Source organism: Tenrec ecaudatus, chromosome 1 (assembly GCF_050624435.1).
Source record: "Tenrec ecaudatus isolate mTenEca1 chromosome 1, mTenEca1.hap1, whole genome shotgun sequence".
In the NCBI taxonomy this organism is placed as follows: domain Eukaryota; kingdom Metazoa; phylum Chordata; class Mammalia; order Afrosoricida; family Tenrecidae; genus Tenrec; species Tenrec ecaudatus.
This window is the reverse complement of record NC_134530.1, coordinates 245,098,687-245,119,306: the sequence shown is the minus strand read 5'-3', so window position 1 is coordinate 245,119,306 and position 20,620 is coordinate 245,098,687. Positions and strand designations below refer to the sequence as shown.

Sequence of the window (20,620 nt, the reverse complement as noted above, 5' to 3'; positions counted from 1 at the left end):
CAAGAGCTGAAACCTTATCTCTATGCAGAGTAATACTGAGTTTCTCAAGCAATTTTTAAGGCCCTTTTTTGGGAAAAGACCTCGTTGAGAATCTGGTAAGACTCTGAATCTTTCTCCAGAAAAAAAATCAGTAAATAAATTCGCCCATATTTTTGAGGAAAATGTCAGGTCTTTGTATTTGTCAATTGCCTGAAGCTCATCATATAGAGTCCAGTCCAAAGCTCCGACAGAGGTGCCTTGTAAAAGTTGGTCAAAAGACGACCGTGGGGAAGGTCTTTCAGGATCCGTTTGTGTGTAGGTGGTCATCCCTGGCCCACTAAAGGCTCACCGCAGCAGTGTCGGGAAGCTTCCATTGCCTACGTTTTCTGTGTTCTCATATTTCTCAGAATTAGAGAAATTGCAAAACATATGAACCACTGTGACTTTATTGAGATAGTTCTCCTATCCTAAAATTCACCCATCTGTAATTGTACAGTTCATTTGTTTTACTGCAGTTAGTTGATTGATTCATGTGCCTCAAATACTTCATCTTTAAAAGTAGGATAGCACATCGTTGAATAGAAACTGGAAAACGATCAGCCACATACTTGTACATGTTAGACTCTAGTGCAATTACTAAGGCGCTCTGCCGCACTGCTGGCTAAGTGTTGGACTGCTGAGTAGAAAGTTGGTTCAAACGCATGAGGCTGTCTGTTCCCATAAAAATGTACAACCTCGGAAAAGCTGTAGAGGGATGCGCTGTGAGTCCGAATCGGGTGAAAGCAGTGGGGTTGGGATGGATCCATACTGAACTTGGACGGGATAGATCAGTCATTGGCTGGCATCGGTCTCCACGGATGACAAGGAAAAGAAACCAGCAAGCTCTGCATCTTTTCTTCACTCAAAAAGTGCTCCCTTGTAGTTAGCTCTAGGTGGTAGGTTTAGTTAAAAGTAATGGACGGATAAAGATCTCAAACATACACTTGTTTCTATGGTTTTATATAGCAATCTCAGAAGTATTAATCCTCAAGGGAATTGAATGCAGACAAGATTGGGAGATTATTTTGAAAAAGTGTTTAATTATTTTTATAAATGACTTCTTCCGTCAATAGTAGCTGAATAATTTGTTGATATCAAACTTCTCCAACTTAAGGAGAAGCATTTAAAAGCCTTTCCTGTCTTTGTTCTACCACTTAATATTAAGATTGTATGAGTATATTGAATGCATATTAAATATGTGGGCTTCCTGGGGTGAGCTGAATTTTTAACAAGCTTGAGTTGGTAAATTCTGCTTTAGTGTTGAATACAAGGTTTTGAAAGGCAGATTCATCTTAAGCATTTGTCTCTAAAGGGAATGTCAATGTTTGGGAGCCATGGAAACCCCAACGCTTGGGTTCTTAAGAAGTCTGTTGAGAGCAAGACTGTATCTTCTCTGTTTGTTAAAGTCTTTATTTGGGAGTTATTGGTGGGGCCACTTCTTACTGCTGTTTCCCTTTGCCAGGTACTTTATTACCACGGCTGCCATCAGAACCTGGAATGACATTACTCACGATCCGAATTGAGAAGATTGGTTTGAAAGATGCCGGGCAGTGCATCGACCCCTATATCACAGTTAGTGTAAAGGGTAAAGAAATCCATCCGTACTTTTTCTTCTGGGGCATTTTATAGCATTGCTTCATAATTGGGACTCTGAAAATATTTTATATTTTGCATTTCAGAGACTTACAAAAAACCCTTTCCTATTTATAACGTGCACTTTCTCATTTGCTCATCAGGCATACCTGCTGTTCTTAATTAGCAGACTTCAGAAAAATGGTTAATTCAAAATCCCCCCCCTTCAAGGATGTGTGGCCTTTGCAAACCCAGTGTTCTGATTTCCCTCCTTGCTACCTTCGGCCTCCGCCTCCCTCTCGCAGAGATCTGCACGCACCGGGGAGGAGTTGTGCAGCGTAAATGGGAGTCAGTCCTCAGTGGAGACAGGAAAATTAGGCCCGCTGCAAAAATCCATGCCCTGAGGATAACGGGGGGGGGGGGGGGGGGGCAGTAAAAGAGTGAACTATTGCTTTATCCGTAAGGGTATGATTATTGTTAAGCACAATTACACTTAGGCTTTGTATTTCCTCCCAGCAGGTATTCCTTGGAAACAACTCTGTTCTCTTATTTGATAAGGAATCCATAGGGATTGAATTCTTTCCTTGTTCCCAAGCATCATCTCCAGTCCTTTGTTTGCACAGCACTTACCAGGCTTTGCAACTAATTGAGTGACGCGGCCATCTGCTTTCTAGACGTAACTGCCCAGTCAGTACAAGTGGTTTACATTAATCTCTAGGCTGAGGCAAATCAAAGCGACAAAGAAGGGCTGATAACAAATGGAAATAACTTGTATCAATCAGATGCCAATTCAGACCCATTGGCTTATTAATATCTAAGACAACCCAAGCTTTGGTTAAAAGAAAAGAATTAACTGACAGTGCAGACCGTGGGTCACCACACCAATGCTCTGATGCGTCTTCTATATTAGCACACAGGCCTGCTTCATTGATGGGGTACTTATGCTTGTGTTTCGCAGAGCAGAGGGGGCTTGAAACAAAACCCATAGGGACACTCCGTTAGCTTTCCCTTCCCTTTCTATGAACACGCAGAAGCTCCTTCATACATTTTTCCGAAATGGAGGCTTGACGGCAACCTTTCATGGAGCAACTGCTGTGTTGTTTTTCCAGCAGCATGTAGCCATTTTGTGTCTCCGTGTCATGTTTTCATCATTATTGTGATATTTGAAACTTTTTCAAATTCTATTACACACTAGACAATAGTATAGTGTAACAGAACTTTCATATGCACTGGTGAACTGAAAAATGAAGTGTGACTTGCTTTATTGCGGTCATGTGGAACTGGACCTATCATCATATCTGCAGGGCATTCCTGACACCGGCTCTGTAAGGATGTTCTACTTGAAGCTGTTTTATCCCCTAGATTATTTCATAAGCCATTTGCAAAGCTACAAGTCTCACTCAGGAATGTACACTTGGAGTAAAAACACGCTTAATGGTAAGAAGGCAGACGCAAGGAGCGCTGGTACTAACCAAAAGGTCAGTCCAGCCCTGGCTCTATGGGAGGAAGGTGCTGGAGAGCTGCCCCCAGACAGGTGACCGTCTGGTCTGCCCTGGATGGTTGCTACGAGGCGAATGGACTAAGCGGCACCCAACAACAGTGGTGGATGCTAGTTTCGGCTGCCTTTGTATCACTGGTAAACATGTTTTTGCATAAAGATCTCTAGAAATTACTGAAGTAACGTGCTCATTTGTTTTAGGTAATCACATATGTAAAATTACTTATTGATCAAAGGTTTTCCTGGGCAATGTCTGCCTACTGTTTAAATGCAGCAGGGGCATTGTGATAATGGAGGCTTAATGTCTTTCCAGTGAGGGGCAAGTTTCCCACTGTATTTTATCCTTCACATCCAAACTTTTAGTGCAGAAAAAAGTGATGCTTGGTTACATATCTTTGACCACAAAAATGTTAAGTAAAACCCATTACTGAGTCTGACATACAGTGACTAATAGGACAGAGGAGAACTGTTCCACTGGGTTTTAGAGATGGTGAATCTTTATGGTAACAGAGTGGCTGTTCCCCACTGCTGACCATTCCGTTAGGAACCGAGTGCTGACCCTCTGCACACAAGGGGGCGCCTTTGCCTACTCAGGCTACTTAGCCTACTCCTTTTACCTCTGATTTTTAATTTTTTCTTTTTAAGGAGAACATGATGTTGTTTGCTAGCTTTCTTTTCTACCTGGTTGTGGCAAGATTCCACGTCCTCTCCATGAGACCTGTCTCTGCCCATCCTCCTTCCACACACCTGTGTGGAGACAGAAGTGCTCCAGGTGCCTGCTCACACCAGACAATACTTTCTGCAGCCTGAACACCAATTAGCTTTCTCCAAGGCTCTTTAGGAAACAGCCCTTTGTAGCTTTGTTCTTGTTTTTGTGTTTCCAAACCTTTACGCATGTGTACGTTAAGTCCTCCTAACAGACACTTGCTTTCTTCTCTAGATCTGAATGGTATCGACTTAACCCCTGTGCAAGATACTCCTGTGGCATCAAGAAAAGAAGACACATATGTTCATTTTAACGTGGACATTGAGTTGCAGAAGCATGTTGAAAAATTAACCAAAGGTTTGTCATCTGGAACACATGGTGCCTTAGGGCCAGAAAGAGCCCTCCTTTCCCCTCTGGCTGTGTGCCCAGGGCACCCCACCGCATTGTCTATATGGCGAAAGTCAGTGTTACACAGCACTTCATTGCAGTAGATGAAACGTAGATTGAAAACATTGTGTGTGGGAGTGATGAACTTATCTAGTTTCATAGTAAATGGCAGGGGTCCCTAAGTAGAGCAGAGGGTTAAGCACTCATCTGCTAGTCAAAAGGTTGGTAGTTTGATCCAACCTAGAGGTGCCTCGGAAGCTTCCCAAAGGTCACAGCCTTAAACACCTAACTCGTCAATTCTACTCCACCCACAGGGCTGCCGTGACTCAGATCCCACTTAACTGCAGCCAACAATAACAACCTAACAAATGGCACCTTTAGATAATAAAACATACTTCGTTGGTAAAATTGCATTATTGCCTTACCCAACAAAACAATGTGAAAATTGGCCTTACAGTAAAGTTACAGAAACAGGCGCTCCCTTGTTAGGTGCCACAAGTTATCTTCAACTCAGAGTGACCGTATGCATCCAGGAACAGAGCGCGGCCCAGCCCTGATCCATCCTGCTGTTGCCTCTGTGTCAGCCCACCTCGTTGAGGGGCTCTCTTTTTTTTGATGGCCCGCTACGTCACCACGCATGATGCCCTTTTCCAGGGGCTGGCCTTTCCTGATGCTATGTCTAAAGTGTGTGAGGCAAAGTCTTGCTAGTCTCTCTTCTGAGGAACATTCTGGCTCTAATTCCAGAAAGATTTGCTTGTTCTTTTGTCAGTTCATGGTACTTACACCATATTGCCAATGCATCCATTCTTCTTTGGTCTTCCTTCTTCAGCACCAGGCTTTCACAGGTGTATGAGGTGATAAAAACACCCTGGCTTGTGTCAAATGCATCTTAACCCTCAAAGTGCTATCTTTGCTCCTTGGCCCTTTCCAAAGGAGGGAGCTCCCTTAGGCTCCCTAATAAGTCCAACAATTGAAAGAGCCAGCTTTTCTTCAGCCAAATTTATCGTACAGAAGGGAAATGCAAATGCTTATAAAGGTGACATTATATTTCCAAGTTAGACAGTACTGAGGATGAAATGTTTCCCTCTGCCTTTTACCCAGTGTGAATGTCAGTGTTCTGAAAGGCAGACATTAGAACTCCCTTATTACCATGGGTTCAAGTTTAGTTTCTGAAAATTTCAAGCACTGTAGGGAACTTGTACAAGATGGACAGGTATCTCTAGAAACGGTTGCCTCTAACCTCTAAAATATTTTACTTCTCAAGTTAGTGCTGCCTTTGACTCAGAATAGTGGATCTCAGACTATTAGAAATATCTGGCACCTTGTAAAGGAGCCTCAGTGGCGCTGTCAGTCAAGCATTGGACTGCTGACCACAGAGTTGATGCTTCAGACCCACTACTGGCTTCACAGGATAAAGACGAGGCTGTAAAGTTTCATAGTTCTGGAAACCCTACCCAAGGTCTGAGTCAACTGGATGGCTTTGGGTTTGGGACCCTTTTATATTTATACGAATGCTCACCCCATCTACGGACTGAGAAGCTGCTCTGTATCTGAAGCACTTGTAGATAGTCCATGCTTGATCACCTCTGGAGGACTTGAAAAAGGACGAATGCCTTCTGAATAAAAACAGTAGGAAAAACCAAACCCACCCTGATGCTCTCATTCCATTGCTTTGAGAAGCGTTCTGAGGTGGCAGGGCAGGGGGAATGTTTCAGGAGCTTTTAATACATTGCGGTCTTGATAATACTCATGCTGAAACAGGACTAACTAGTAATATTCACAACTTGACTTTGCTCCGTCTTGCCAGCTTTCAGTCGAATATGTCTACTTACCTGGTGTCCGTGTTGGTGAGCGTACTTGCTCTGTGGACAAACAGTTCAGTGCCTCTGCCGGGCTCTCTGAACTTCCCTGTTTGTTCCTGCTCATATGCGGCAGAGGAGCCCTGCTGGGTCCTGCTGACATGTTGAATGACTAACCACAAGTTCTGCAATTTGAAACCAACAGCTGTTCTGTGGGAGAATGGCGTGGCTTTTCACTCCCATAAATTTCCAGGGGCAGTTCTGCCCTGTTGTATAGGGTCACTATGAGTCGGCATGGACTCGATGGCAGGGACTTTGGTTTGGATTTTTTCTATGTAGCATAAACACAAAGCTATGTATACACCAGAGAGGCAACAACGAGATCCTTTAATTATGAAAGCTTTTTTCACTTCCTCAAGGTGATGATAACATTTGGATCTTACCATTGTTTTCCAAGGTGACTGTTATTTTCCCACTGACTCCGAGCAGGAGCAGCCAGGTTCCATACCTGAAGAGACTGTAGGAGTGTTCTCTATCATTTACAAATGTCTGAGACTGTGCCCTGCTCCAGCTGTGGCGGCAGAAGAGAGCTCTTCTGTTGTAGCTGTGGGAGGACTTACCCCTGGGGAAGGGAGGCCACGGGGTCCAAGACTTACCATGCTTTAGTGTGTGGGCGTAGACGGGTGATTACAGATGCCCCTCTCCCTTCCCACATCCAGTTGACACTGCTCATTTCTTCCCCCGTTTCACAGTTGAGATACTTGCTTTGGAATCGAACGCTAAGAATGCACACTCACTTCTCAAGCTCTATTGACCATCGATGACAGTGTCAGACATGTTGCTGGCTTTTAAGAGAGACAGTGCTGCTGTGCTGAGGTAGCAATAACAGGGAGTCAGCTGAGCGTGAGGCCTGACAGCCTTCCCCTTGTTTCTTTGGCTGCTTTACGAAATAATTGTTCTAGGCTATATTCATGAGGCAGCTTACTTCTCAATGTATTTTAAATCTTAAAAAGTGAGCTTCTGGAACTTGGCTTCTTCAATAGACCCTTGTCTTCCATATTGTTCTACTCAGAACAACCCTGTGTAACAGTGGACTGTCTCTAGAGGTGTTCGGTGTAGCAGAGTGGACTGCCTCTAGGGGTGTTCGGCTTTTTTTAGACTAAGAGCATCATCTTTTCAGAACTCGACAAAGGGAGCACCTTGTCTGATCTTTGACCTGTGGGGCCACTGGGTCGGTGTCAACTACCAGTCATTTGGTTAGCAGCCGAGTGCTTCACCACTTTGTCCCAGGCCACCCTGGGTGCTGCCTTTATACCTCATGTAATTCCCAGGGTGAGGGGGTGTGTGGATGGGGAGACAGTGCTTTGAAGAGTGAAACAATCCTGAAGAAATAGGTAGCATTTTAAATACTTATAAACTCAAAATCATACTCCCTGGTGAAACTCCGAGATAGACTGGCCCTCAGGGTTAGTCGCCCGGCTGGTCTGGAAATGAACTCACCTTTGTAGCTCAGAGTTTAGCCACGCAATAGACAGGTTATCGAGGTACACACAGCATAGGGTAGCCCAACCATTTGAGATGATGACAAGGACATTTACCCCAAATGGTGCAAATGGTTAGGAAAGGAGGAATGAGAACAGGAAACGGGAGGAAGTGGGATACCTGATATTATATTGCGGAGATTGTACTCAATGTCATGAAATAAAATGTGTATGAATTGTTAGATGGAAAACCAATCCGCTCTATAAAATCCTCACCCAGTTCACAATAAGTAGTTAAAAATAAGTTTTCTTCTCTTAATTCAGACTCATACAACAGGGGTTCCAACAATTCATGGAAAAATCAACTAGTTTTTAATTGTTTTTTTCTACAAACTTTTAGAAGTCCCCTCGGAACAATGTGATAGGACAGAATAGAACTGCCTCAAAGGATTGCCAAGGCTGTAGTGCCGATGGAAGCGGATTGCCACGCCTTCCTTCTGTGGCGCTGCTGCTGGGTTCAAATTTGTTGTAGCCCCTGTGCTGCCTGTGAACTTTCTTACAGGCACACCTCATATACAGTGGGTTTTATGGGCAGTGTTCATACTTCGGTACGCTCCACTTCTTTTTGTGGTATTTTACATACGATCTCTAGTAGTTTATGATGCTCCTGTGTCTGAGATGTCTACCCATTGAGTCAGCCTAGCTCAAGAAGTTTTGCTGTTCTGTGAATTGGAGATCGGGATAAACTACAGCAATGCAATAACCCATATTGTCAGAGAGATTGTTTGACACAGTCACTTTGGAAAATTATGCCAGCTGTTGCTTATTCATATGCATTGGCCATCAAATAAAATTATTGACGTGCTAAAAATGTACTCTGTGGCTTATGTGTTTTGCTTTTTACATTCCTAAGGTGCAGCTATCTTCTTTGAATTTAAACACTACAAGCCTAAAAAACGGTTTACCAGCACCAAGTGCTTTGCGTTCATGGAGATGGATGAAATTAAACCTGGGCCAATTGTAATAGAACTGTAAGTGATTAAAACAAATTATTAGTATCAACATAATAAGGGCTGTATGACTTTGTTCTTAGTTCCCTTATCCAGAAGGTAATTTGGGAATAGATGAGTTATCAAAGTATTTTAATGGTCTTTCTATTGTCGTTACAGATACAAGAAACCAACTGACTTTAAAAGAAAGAAACTGCAGTTACTGACCAAGAAACCACTCTATCTTCATCTACATCAAACTTTGCACAAGGAGTGACCCTGACATGCACCGCCTGGACCGTCTGTGAATGCTCGCTCTCCGTAGAAGCCCATCATAGCTCTGTGTAGCATCCATACCCTTCAACAGGCCAAAAAGGAGCACGGCTCCCTTGCCCCAGGCCAGAGAGAGCCCATTGGTTTTGCACGGCTGTGCCACAGACTGAAGTCCACCCCTCACTGATGTGCAACTCCTTGGGATAGGGACTTAATTGTATTTTGAAATATTTTTTTGCTTTCCTCTTACTTGTGCAATTAGTCTGTCTTCTAATTTACCACTATTCCTACCATTTCCTGGAACACTTATGGGTAGGACTTGCTCATCTTCAGACTTAACACAGCAATAAGAATGTGCTAGTTACACATCTGCTCACCTTTGAGTCAATACGCTCTTTTGGCCAGGAGGGCACGGACCCGCTTGGAGAGGGCTGCTTGGACCCCTCTGCTGCCCAAGGTGGTCAGTCTGGGAAGGGATACGGGGTGTTCTCAGCTCCCCGGGACGGTTTCCCTGCTCAGTAACCGGGGCCTTGGCCAGATCAGGATCCTGCGTGGGAGTGTGCCCCGAGTGGAAGCGAGTGTTCCAGATGGCCAGATGGTTGTTTTTAAAAGGGCATAGTGTTAGTCATGTTGTTGTTTGCATTTTCTACATGACATTGTTTTTCTTCCTGATAAATGATTCTTGACGTATCATTGGAATCCTAACAATTACAAATTTTTTATGAGTATCATCCAGCTGTCATAAGGTGGCTGACAGGTAGTTTTCTAAATGGTATAATCTAAAAGTAGTCAGATAATGAGATATTGCAGGAAGAACTGCTGTTTTATCAGACAACTGATTGTGAAACCTTAGAAACCTGCAAACCTCTTCCGATGAGATGCTGATATGAGAAGATACTTTTTTTCCCCTGATGTAGGTAGATAGTACTTTCGTTTATTTCCTATTTAGATATACTGACATTCACCCGTATGAAAATATGCAGGTCATTAAAGTATTATAATTTGAATATTTACATTACCTTTGACTTAATGGGGCATAAACCTTTCAGAGTACCTAAGGAGGTTATTTGATACCCAAAACATTAAGGCGTGTGGTGGGCTTTCTGTGGGTTAGCTATAGACCCCACGTATTTTACTCTTCACTGTCTTCACTGCACAGTGCTAGCATGAGGGGGTGCAGGTCTGTACCTGGTCTACTCAGTGCACTCCTAGTCAACCCTGGGGTGTTTGCTTTGAAATTAAGCCCTTGTACTTCCAGAGAGCTCGTCTTTACTTTCAGTTTTCGTTTAGACTATGTGAGCCTGAAAGACTTCTCAAATTTGGACTTGTCTGTCCGATTAATTGGATTAATTCACATTCTAAAACAATGAATCTCAGCCCACAGTAGCTCTAGTCTAGAGCAATTGTTTCCTGAAGAGATACTGCCCCCTAGGGGAGGCTGGGACCATCCCTGGAGGGCTGCAAAAGCAATACCTAGTTTAAACCTGGATTATGGTCTAATCTCAGCCCTAAGGGTGCTGAGTTGTTTTGTTTTGTTTGGGGGGAGAGGGGGCCGGCCAAACAAGTTTGGGAACCTACGCTATAGGGGATAAAGAATTTGCCTTAATCGTTTCATTGTTCACTCAAGTCTTAAGACTGCAAATTGTCAGATTATCCAGACTGTAAGCTCCCCTGGGGGCAAGAGCTTTGTTTTCTCCATGTTATGTAAAATTTCTAAGGTGCCTGGCAGCACTCAGTACCCTGTGGAGTACTCAGAACCTTTTATTGGATGTTGCTGAAGAGACTTAAAAAGTAATCCCTTAAAGAAGCCTATTAAAATGTAGCAAACCTGATCCATGTTCTCTTTCCTTATACACAGTAAGATGTGCCTATCGAACTTATTTGAACACGCATCTCCTGTCCTTCACATAAGCATGCTTTATATGAATTACAGAAGCCTTTCTGTCACCAGTATTAAAGAAACTTAAAATTGAGTTTTGTGTGATAAACTTAGCTTTTTAGGTTCCTATGGAAATGAATTACAAAATGAGAGATTATTGTAAAGTGGTTGACACAGAATTCTCCACAGCCCACAAATTCAGATAATACTTTTCAATGAAAACGTTGGCCACTGAAAATAATGACCAAACCACACCTATAGTGCAAATGCTTTTAAGCTGAAATACCGTGGCTCTGCAAAATGAGATGGCACAGCAACAAAGCCCAGAGCCACAATCAGCTAGAGATAGTGTCGGTCACAGATGTAACTTCTGATGCAGGATGCTCCACACCCCATCTGTACTGAGGCAGCAACTTTAAAGAATGGGAGAAGATAGTGTAGCAGGACATAATATTAGCATTTTATAATTTAGACCTTAAGCTTACTAAATTGTGTTCAAGTTACTGTCATTTAAAATGTTTGAAAAGTTAGCTCTTTGGAGCACTGCCTTAAAGACACAGTTAATGTAGTAGTAAGATTATGAAGCAATGTGATGCTTAGCTTTACAAGGTTTTAAATATACTGTCAACATTCCCATGTTAATTTTGGAGTAGCAGCTATCAACAAGTGAGGTCTAGTTGCTGAGCTCAGGGAAGGGACAAACCAGACTGTCCTGAGTCAGTTTTCTCACGCCTCTGATCTCTTCTGCTGGGTTTTCTCAAAATCAGAGGCACAATATGGGAGAGAGAATACACTCCGTATATTTTTTAAATTTGTTATTTTATGGTCATGACATTTCTATTTTTATGCAGCCCTCATGCACAAAGGGTAGAAGGGCTAGCACATTGGGTCCAAAACCTTTTGCTAGTAAACACTCAGCAGTCACTCTCAGACAGCTCCTGGGGTCCCAAGCCCGCACGGGAATGTGTCCGCTGCAGCAGAGCTGCTGGCTTCCTGACATGGGAGGAGGCCATCTGCATAGGGCAAGGGGGACTCAGGCTGGACCTCTGAGGCACTGTGTGAGTGACTACCACCCCGGGCGGCACTCACCCCTCAGTGCTGAGAGCCCACATTTGTGTGTCTCCAAAATGGCTCAGAGCTCATGAAAACAACCCAATGAATCAATAGACACTTGGAAATATTAATAAACGTTTTATGAACTATTACTACAAAGAACTGTAACAATCGAGATAATTTAGTGATCTTTTAGTAAACCTTTTTAAAGTCTTTGTGACCAGCTGTTTTTTAAAAATCAAGCTTATAAACACCATTGCTCTTTCATCAACTGGTATATGCCAAAAATAAGACAATAAATGGAAATACATGTTCTTAAAGCATTTCCACAGGAAATGTTCATATTTTTCATGACATTCTAAATCATTTAGCAATTACCTATTCTACATTAACTACAAACACAGGTATTTTTTATTGCACATTTCAAAGTTGTTTTAAGGAGATGCTAGCTTTAAGAGGTGGTCTTTATTGGGGTAGGAGATTATATTCTTGAATTGTTTGGCTCAAAATTGCACACTGCCAGCGCAGTTTAGTTCAAAAAACAAACTTTTTAAAATAAACTTTTAGCTTTAGAAGCCAATAGAATCCGTTACTGTAGCCCAACAGTGCACCACCCACTCTCAGGCTACAGGACAGAGGACGGAGTTACGGGCTCTGTTTTAAAGACTGTGAAGAGTCCTGGCTACTGCTTTGGGAGGCAGGAAGGGGTTCATCTTTAGAGCCAGAAGGCAATGAGTCTCTTGCAGCCGGCGAAGGTGGATACTCCTGGGGGCCATGGGGTGTGGGCGGCAATCGGGTACCAGGAATAAAGTATTCTCTTGGGCCTAAAGGTCTGAAAGGTGTATGTCCTGGTAAAAATTCTCGAGGGTCGAGAGGTAGGTCCCGTTTTCCAGGTGGAATGCCTGGTGCGTATTCTCTTAAACCTAGTGGTGGACGCAAACCAGGACCTGGAAAAAAGAAAAATTATGTAACTAACAGCGAAATTAAGGTGATTCTAGACCTGTTAACGTATTAACCGATTTTTTATAACCAGAAAGCAGCAGGCACAGCTGTAATGTGGTTCTTTAGTCACCAGCAATCCAGGGCGCCACCTAGCTCCAGCCTTTTCCCCACCACGCAGCTCTCCGCCTCTACCTCGCAGGAGAGCAGTTTGCATTTGGAAGTACCATTATACCAGGGCTTCATGAAGTCGGGACTAAGGTCTTTCCTGACCCAAGCCATGGTATCCAGAGACCCATCATCAGCTGTGCATGTGAACACGACACAACAAAGACGAAGAACTGGTGCATTTGAAGGATGGTGCTGGCGAAGAACTTGGAAAGTGCCACGGACTGCCAGAGAATAAACAAATGTGTCTTGGAAGAAGTACAACCAGAATGGTGAGACTTGGTCTCACGCACTTGGACATGTTACCAGAGGAGACCAGAGCTAGTACGTTTTGGTCTTGTTGTCAGGAGAGATCAGTCCCTGGAGAAGGACGTCACGCTTGGGAAAGCAGAGGGGCGGCTGCATCAGTGGGCTCGAAGGCAGGAACAAGTGAGACAGCGGCATGGGCCCGCGTGAGATTTCCTTCTGTTGTACACTGGATCACCATGAGTCAGAACCGACTCCGCGCAACCTAACATTAACAACATCATCCAATTCTAGCTGCTTTTTAAGACTCTCTCTTCCACTTTTCCCCAAAATGGACAGTGAGCACTTGATTTCTTCCTCGTTTGTTCTCTGGGACACGCTGCATATGCTCCCAACAAGGGCGAGTCTGAGCTTTGTGTTGTATAATGTCTATCTGCTGTAGGGCATCTAAACTCTTGGGTTGTGGGATGTGCCTTATCCACCTTTCTATCCTTTACAGAACCTAGGATATTGCCCAACAAAGCCTAATAAACATCTGCAGAATTGATACTTTTTTCCCTTTAAAAATGGCTTTTTCATGTCTGTAAGAGGTACCTGCCACCCAGCTCGGTAGAGAGATGATGTAGCATCCAGGTGTCCTAAGAAACTTAGAGAAAAGTTGGTGCTGTAAGAGCAGCTTCATAGTTTTCAGCAGGGACTAGAGAAAAAGATTCATATACTTTACACGTCAGTGACTACCATTCAGATTATCCTACCAAATGGTGGAAGGAGTGGTCGAGGTCCAAAAGGTCTGCAGAGCTGAAGCGGCGGTCCGTATCGGATGGGTGGTGGGGGAGGGCCTCCCACTGGGGAGCTCATGAGGGGCGTTCCTGGGAAAGGAGGGGGTCCTCTGACAGCCATGCTAACCTGTCGGGGAGAAGCAATTAAGTTCTGAAATATTTCAGTGAGAGCCAAAAGCACCAAAACCAGTACAAGCTGCACCTGGTGAAGCAGAGTCAGGTTCTAGCACCTCTTTACTAGCGCGCACAGCGGGATCAGTGCAGGTGGCTGCCCCTCCCCTTCACTCCCACTGGCAGAGAGGTTACAAAGATGCCACACCCCTAAAATTAGTCCCTGCATATATAAATGGAAGGGAAAGCAAGATGACTGTCAGAGAATATTGAGAGAACCAAGTCCCAATCAGTGATAAACTCTTACCATACACACTGGGGTCTAATTCTAAGGCAGGCCCCTCTGCCCATCACCGCGCTAGCTCATTGTTTCCATGGGAATATAGAGAAGGAAGGGGAAGGAGAAGTCCATTCTCTATGTGCACCAATATCGCTACTAGCCAGAGTACCTTCAACAGGCCTTTGGTATCTAAATTTTAATTTCTTTTAAATTTTAAATTTTTTGGGGAAATCGCAGGGGTCAGCACATCCGGAGTGCAATGAATAAGCCTCGTCCTGGGAAAACCACCTTCGTGATCATGGTATCTCCCCTGCCAGGTAAGTATGGCCTTTGGTATCTAAGCTCTAATTCTCAAGTCTCTAAATCTCTGAGCAGGATCACCTGATTTTAAATATGAGGCAACAAACAGGGAGGAGCACGGAGAATTACATAATTTGCTGATGACCACAAAGAGGCTGAGCTGAAATTCAACACCAGCTCTGACTCCAAGTCTCTTTACACCTCTCCTCTTAGTAGCAATGGGGTCTCCTCTCTCCCAGAAGCTCCCTGGGATGAAAAGACGGCTCCGAGATGTGCACTCCTGCCATCCTCAGCTACAACTTGGAAGGTCTTTCCCAAGAGAAACAATGCTGTAGATACAAATCAGGCACAGCTTCAATACATATCCTCCTTCACTAATAATAGTATAGCATGAGGTATTGACCAATATTCATGTCCTCTAGGAAAATGGATCAGAAACCTTAAATAAATGTATTTCCAGGTGGAGGGTGAGGTAGGTAGGGTCAAAGGGCCTCACCAGCTCTAACCTCTGTAGAGGCTACAAGAAAATACACCGTGTGAATCTAACTTAAGTGTCATTGCTGGACATGCCTCAAGAGGCAACTGCAGGTTTTCACTGTCCAGGATTTCTTCTATGACCAGTCTGTCATTTGTGATCATTCAAAATACGGCTTGCCTAGGGAAAATGGAGTGATTCTGAAACAGCACACTTCCAAACAAAGATAAAATAAGGAGGAAGGAGAGGCAATTGACTTTGTGAGCGAGGCCTTGGGCTGCTGGACGCAAGGCTGACAGTTCAAACCCACCATCGACTCCGAGTGAGAGGAGAGACTGAGTCTAGGAAAACAGGGCTGCCAGCAGTTGGAATCCATTGGGTGTTGTGGGCTTGGGTTTGTTTTTTAATCATTTTATTGGGGGCTCGTACGCTTATCACAATCCATACATCCATCCATTGTACGGCAAGTACTTTTGTATGTTTCCCTCATTATTCTAAAAACATTTGCTTTCTACTTGAGCCCTTGTTATCAGCTCCTCATTTTTCCCCTCCTTCCCCACTCCCCACTCTCTCATGTATCCTTGATAATTTATAAATTATTAGTTTGTCATATCTAAAGAGCATCCAACACTGAAGCATGCTATAAAGTTGGGGTGATGACTTTTCACTCTTGGTTATTCTAATGACAACAGCTGTTCTAAGCAGGTTAATCACCTAATAAAATAGGAAAAGAGGCAGGAAAAAAACCAACGCACCAGGTTTCAGCTTCCCAGCAATACTCCCAAGGCAAGGAGAGCGTAAGACCAATGCTGCCGTGCAATTCAAAACCACAAGGATTAGTGCCGTGCTCCTATGTCCTTTCCAGACACACACCCAGCGGCCTAGTGCCGTGCTCAGCCTCTCAGTACTCACTGCTACTGGCTGCTCAGGCACAGATGGGCTGCTGGCACCTGAGGCGCCTTCGGGCTCTTGGGGAAGAGTTGGCTTTTTAGAAAGAAAAATAAGATAGTATGGCTATCACAGGACACACAAACGAGAGATGAGGCAAGGAGAGGGACTTGTAGGAGGGCGGAACGTTGGCTGAAAAGCCCAATTCCACATCACATGGCTGCAGAACTCACCTTGCCCTCGTCCGTCCCCTTAGGGGAAGAGCTCCTGGAGCTGCTGCTCATCACGGCGGCTGGGCCAGGTCCCGGGTCTGCGGGGCAGAGAACGGATGTAGATCTACTCTGGCTCATGCACTCCATCAGGAACAGTACAGAAGCTCCACATTGAACTCTGGGCACACTTACCAGAGGCGGAGAGTTTTCCAGATGCGTCAGATGCCCATCGTGGACGAGGCAGAGGCCCGTCCACTGGCCCTGGAGAATGACAGGAGAGTAAAAAGTCACAGAGAGAAAGGAAAAACCAAGAGAGCCCTACGTGTATTTTTTCAGGAGAAACAGACCAATATTGGAGAACTGACCATAGGGCAATTCTACCTATGAAGCAACATTAAAAATAGATCTCCCAAATATATATTTGGAAAATCACTTACAATTTATGGTATGGATTTACAGAATGACTTTAAGAAGTACCTTGGATAGAAAGACTAATAAACACCACACATTAGTAACACTGGCCTTCAGTCATGCATTGGACTCTATACAATTCTACAGGCTAATTATTTTCAGTCTACGTGCAATCTCTCATCCATATCTTGCCAAGTTTGATATCAGCATCTATTATAAATAGATGAATACATTATAGTATTATAGTAATGATAGGTAATATATTTTATATCAATGATATATTAAAGCATATATGCTTAATAGTATTAGAGAAAAGAAACCTCAAGCGATTTAAAGATAAAAGCTTGAAACTTCATTAAAACAAAAGTAAACAAAACCCAAAGCCCTCCCTCTTCCCCCAGCCCCTGGAAAATTATTTTAAAATGCTTTCTATTCTATCGCAGATTTACAGCGGACTATCCATGAGGACAAAGCATGACATTTTCTTCTCTGTTCTGGACAGAATCTAAAATACGGTTTGCATTAGGATTCTCACATAGAAGAGACAAACGCTCTTGAAACAGCTGTATGTCAGGAAAGATGGGAATGCTCACCGAATTCACTTCTAGGCATGTTTCTGCGGCTGAGAGTGGCAGAGAGGGGCCTCCCAGGAGGGTCTGCTGTCAGTGGAGGGGAGCACTCGCCACCACTAACCGGAGATGGGCCGAATGAGCCATTCTGGCTTAGAGGACCTGGAGAAGAAACGGTCTTGATATTTCTTCTTAAAAGGGCCTTTTCCTTTAGTAAATGCATGGGCTTATTTCTCGGGCATCACAATCATGACATACAGAAATAGAAAGCAATTGGAGTACATTCTGCAAAAAGATTGAAGGCTCCGTTTACAAAGTGCCCTACCTCTCCGTGGAGGGTTTTGCGTACTCGGTCTTCCTGGCATTGGCTTTACAATCACAGGTTCTTCTTGGAGCATCGCCATCTTCTGGGTTATTTCCAATAATCTTGAATACATAGAAAGAATGGACTTGAATATGACACTGAAAATGAATACCTTTGCCAGAAACCAAGACATCATAGTCCTAAAAACATCCAGGGGGTGGGGGTGGGGGGAGCATTACAATGACATACTTGTGCCTTAAGTTGGCAGCCTCTCTTTTCTCTTCGGCTATAGCTCTCTCTGCAGCACGTGCTTTGAGCTAGTAAAGGAAAACAGCCCGATGCAGTTGTAGTAGACGTGGCACACAAGACAGGGGGTGGGCGTGGGGGAGGAGTCTTACCCAGTTATCATGAGCTTTCTTCTCATGAGTAGCAATCTGAGAAAGAGCACATATCAAAAAATAAATACATTCATGAATTCATTTGAACAATCTGTATCAGATATTAAAGAATTCTCCAACTGTAGGGCAGGATAATTATTACCTGGTTTTTAAATGAGCGTTCTGTTTTCTGTAACTCTTCTTCCATTTCTTCAATTCTCCGCCTAAAAACGATACTCGCTTTTATCAGGTAAAGCACACTGAGTACAATTCACACGATCTGACCCTAATCCCTTTGCAGTAACAACTTGTACCCGCATAGATTTCCTCTGTATTTACAAAAACCTAATTTACAAGTTTCTAGTAAGAGGACAATATGATAAAAATAAATACTCCATAATTTCCTCAGGGAGCATTGTAAACTCAATTATGGCAGATGTAGTTATGTTAAAATGTATACCTATCATTTGATATCCTTTTGACACATTCTAAAGCTGCTTCAGAGAGTAAAAAAAAACAAGAAAATATACATGGATTGAGACTGATGAATTCCCTCTGGCCACAGGTCAGGACTATGAATAGGCTTGCTATCTTGCAGAGGACAGTGGCAAGTGGATTGTTGCAGAACTAGTTAGGTTAAAATCTAACACCTTAGCATTTGATCTCCTTTTAACCCATTTTAAATTTGTTCTGGTTTTAATATTTTCTACTTTCGTTTTGATTAAGGTTTTCCTTTGGTTTATTTTGTGGTTCTTCTCCTACTGTTTTTTTTTTTTTTTGGTATGCTTTCCAGTAATATGAAATTAGGATAGGTAAATTGATAGAAACAGTAACTGGTTTTTTTAAAAAAAGAAACAGTAACTAGTTTAATGGTGCCTTACTGGGGGTATGGGAGGGGAGATTAGCGGGAAATGGGGAGTTTGTAGCACCGAGTACAAGAAGGAAGAAACATTCCGGAACTGGTTGTGTTGATAACTGTACAATTCTTTCTGAGAGGGCTGAAATGTTGTGTTTATGATACATGAGTTATATGTCAATTTAACAGCTGGGGATTCTGAGTTGACACAGTATAAAGTCTTTCACTGGTCTTCAGTCTATTCACCAATCATCCTACTATGAATCTTTCTTCATAAAATTTTCATCTTCTTTTAATTAAATCCATAGAAAATATTCCAGAGCTATGAACACAAACATGATCAGACAGTCTGGTCATTTTTATGGCCTTTGGTACATCTTAAAGCAAACTGCTTTCCTGGAGAACTATGCCAGTCGAGCAAATGGCCCAGAGCTGCTTGCTAGAAACAAGGGTCCTCGCAGGCTTGCCGGCACTGGTCTATGGAAATGTTTGCTAACACTTTTCATTTGCTAACTTGGCATTTCTATTTTTCTGTTGTGAATTGAATGTCTTTGTGTTCTTTGAATTTGGATGTAAGATTTTTTAAAAAGCGAACTGTAATTTCACTAGCCACTGCCATCCTCTTCCGAAGCTGCACTCACTTGTAAGTTTTCACTTCCTCCACTGCCAGAACTGCCTTTTCATCGGCAGCCGACAGCCGCTGCTCCTTTTCTTGCCGCTCATATTCTTCTTGACTCAGTTTCCTAGGATGAACAAGAAATAGCCATATACAACCAGTTTCCCATGGAAAGTGCTTACTTGTTTCGCCCTTCCTACAGTCGTAATGTTTCCGTTCAAATACAACCTCCTATACTTCAGATGGATAAAATGTATACATATTCAAAAGATCACAGGAAGGAATTCAAACTTGCTATTTCTGATAAAAATTAAACTCAGGTCTGCTGGCCAAGTCACCTGTGTTTTCCCCAAGGCCTCATAATTCTCTACTCACTAGTGAGTAAAACAATCAAATAAAGGCACTGTGTGCCTCATAGAGAAGGCTCATTTTATTTCACTGTGGAAAGTCAAAACTGATCAACTCAACTAGCTAAGTCTATTAAGATAAAGACCAGGTAATTATTTCTTTGAGGTCTACCAGGGAAAGACCTGCAATTGCATGCATTTTTTCCATTATTGAAAGACTTGATTCACGATAATCACTCCCAAAGGAGTTTTTTTAACGTATCTTTTAACTGTGCCATTAACCATGCAGTTTTTACTGTGGATATGAAATGCCTGCTGTCTATTTCACTGGAATCTTGACTAAGCAAAGAGACAACTCTTCATATTGGTAATGTCTGTCAAACAGGAAAAAAACAACAGCCCTGATTTGTCCCATCATCTGTGGGTTATGAGAGTAACAGGTGAAAACTGGACACCCTCACAATGCCAATCTACTATAACACAGACTGTACAGGCAGCAACATTTACAATGTCCACAATGTTATTTCCTGGTTACTCTCATCTATCTTTGCTGCTAGTTCTGAAGTGCTGATTCAACTGGAAACTCAATTCTCTACTGACTCGGAGTAAAATTTGAAATTATATCTATAAAAGAGTTAGCAATAGTTATCATTCAATATTAAAAGATTTTAAAATATGTATATCTATATATGTGTTACCTTGCAAAATGCTAAAATATAAATTATCCTTGCAATAAAGGAGTTCATAGTTTACTATGTAAAACATGTGAGAAGTGAAGAATTCCTAGTTTTGTCTTATGAAAGGATGTCAGAAAACAATCTTGAAGATAAAGAGGTGAGAATTTTGTTTTCAGTAGTTTGCCAGTCTGAGAACATGGATATATAACAGCTGGGCAAAATTTGGAGGATGTGTTTGAAGATGCCGGAGAGCTACCAAGGCAGGGAAGTGAGATAAGGCCAAGACTCTGTAAAAAGAAAGAAAGAAAGAAAGGCATCCGAGCATGACAGGTGAGCCTGGCACTGGGCGTCACTCTCACAGGACGCAGAGCTCCCCACAGAGAGAAAGCAAGTGGACTAAAGCTTATCAG

General features: G+C 42.9%; 2 protein-coding genes and 1 non-coding gene across 7 annotated transcripts in view; 1 reads left to right on the top strand and 2 right to left on the bottom strand.

Moving 5' to 3' along the window:
* Window positions 1-10,555, top strand: part of AIDA (axin interactor, dorsalization associated) — a 59,366-nt gene extending 48,811 nt beyond the window's left edge. The window contains exons 7-10 of the mRNA XM_075530508.1: window positions 1,481-1,603; window positions 4,029-4,151; window positions 8,375-8,492; window positions 8,631-10,555. Coding sequence (XP_075386623.1) covers window positions 1,481-1,603; window positions 4,029-4,151; window positions 8,375-8,492; window positions 8,631-8,727 — 461 coding nt within the window. The 3' untranslated portion in view covers window positions 8,728-10,555. The remainder of the gene's footprint in view (window positions 1-1,480; window positions 1,604-4,028; window positions 4,152-8,374; window positions 8,493-8,630) is intronic.
* Window positions 10,556-11,787: 1,232 nt separating this feature from the next.
* The window catches only part of MIA3 (MIA SH3 domain ER export factor 3), a 59,059-nt gene continuing 50,226 nt past the window's right edge, over window positions 11,788-20,620 (bottom strand). Inside the window, exons 19-29 of one of the 5 annotated variants that reach the window (XM_075530481.1) lie at window positions 19,212-19,313; window positions 17,878-17,938; window positions 17,736-17,771; window positions 17,587-17,654; window positions 17,359-17,459; window positions 17,058-17,195; window positions 16,246-16,314; window positions 16,075-16,151; window positions 15,866-15,937; window positions 13,764-13,914; window positions 11,788-12,602 (exon numbers count right to left, since the gene is read on the bottom strand). In XM_075530481.1, coding sequence (XP_075386596.1) covers window positions 12,301-12,602; window positions 13,764-13,914; window positions 15,866-15,937; window positions 16,075-16,151; window positions 16,246-16,314; window positions 17,058-17,195; window positions 17,359-17,459; window positions 17,587-17,654; window positions 17,736-17,771; window positions 17,878-17,938; window positions 19,212-19,313 — 1,177 coding nt within the window. In that variant the 3' untranslated portion in view covers window positions 11,788-12,300. The remainder of the gene's footprint in view (window positions 12,603-13,763; window positions 13,915-15,865; window positions 15,938-16,074; window positions 16,152-16,245; window positions 16,315-17,057; window positions 17,196-17,358; window positions 17,460-17,586; window positions 17,655-17,735; window positions 17,772-17,877; window positions 17,939-19,211; window positions 19,314-20,620) is intronic. The other 4 variants (XM_075530480.1, XM_075530483.1, XM_075530482.1 and 1 more) reach the window with 4 other exon arrangements.
* LOC142438038 (U1 spliceosomal RNA) lies at window positions 14,344-14,503 on the bottom strand. The gene has a single exon (XR_012782505.1). It is a non-coding gene; the product is annotated as a U1 spliceosomal RNA (small nuclear RNA).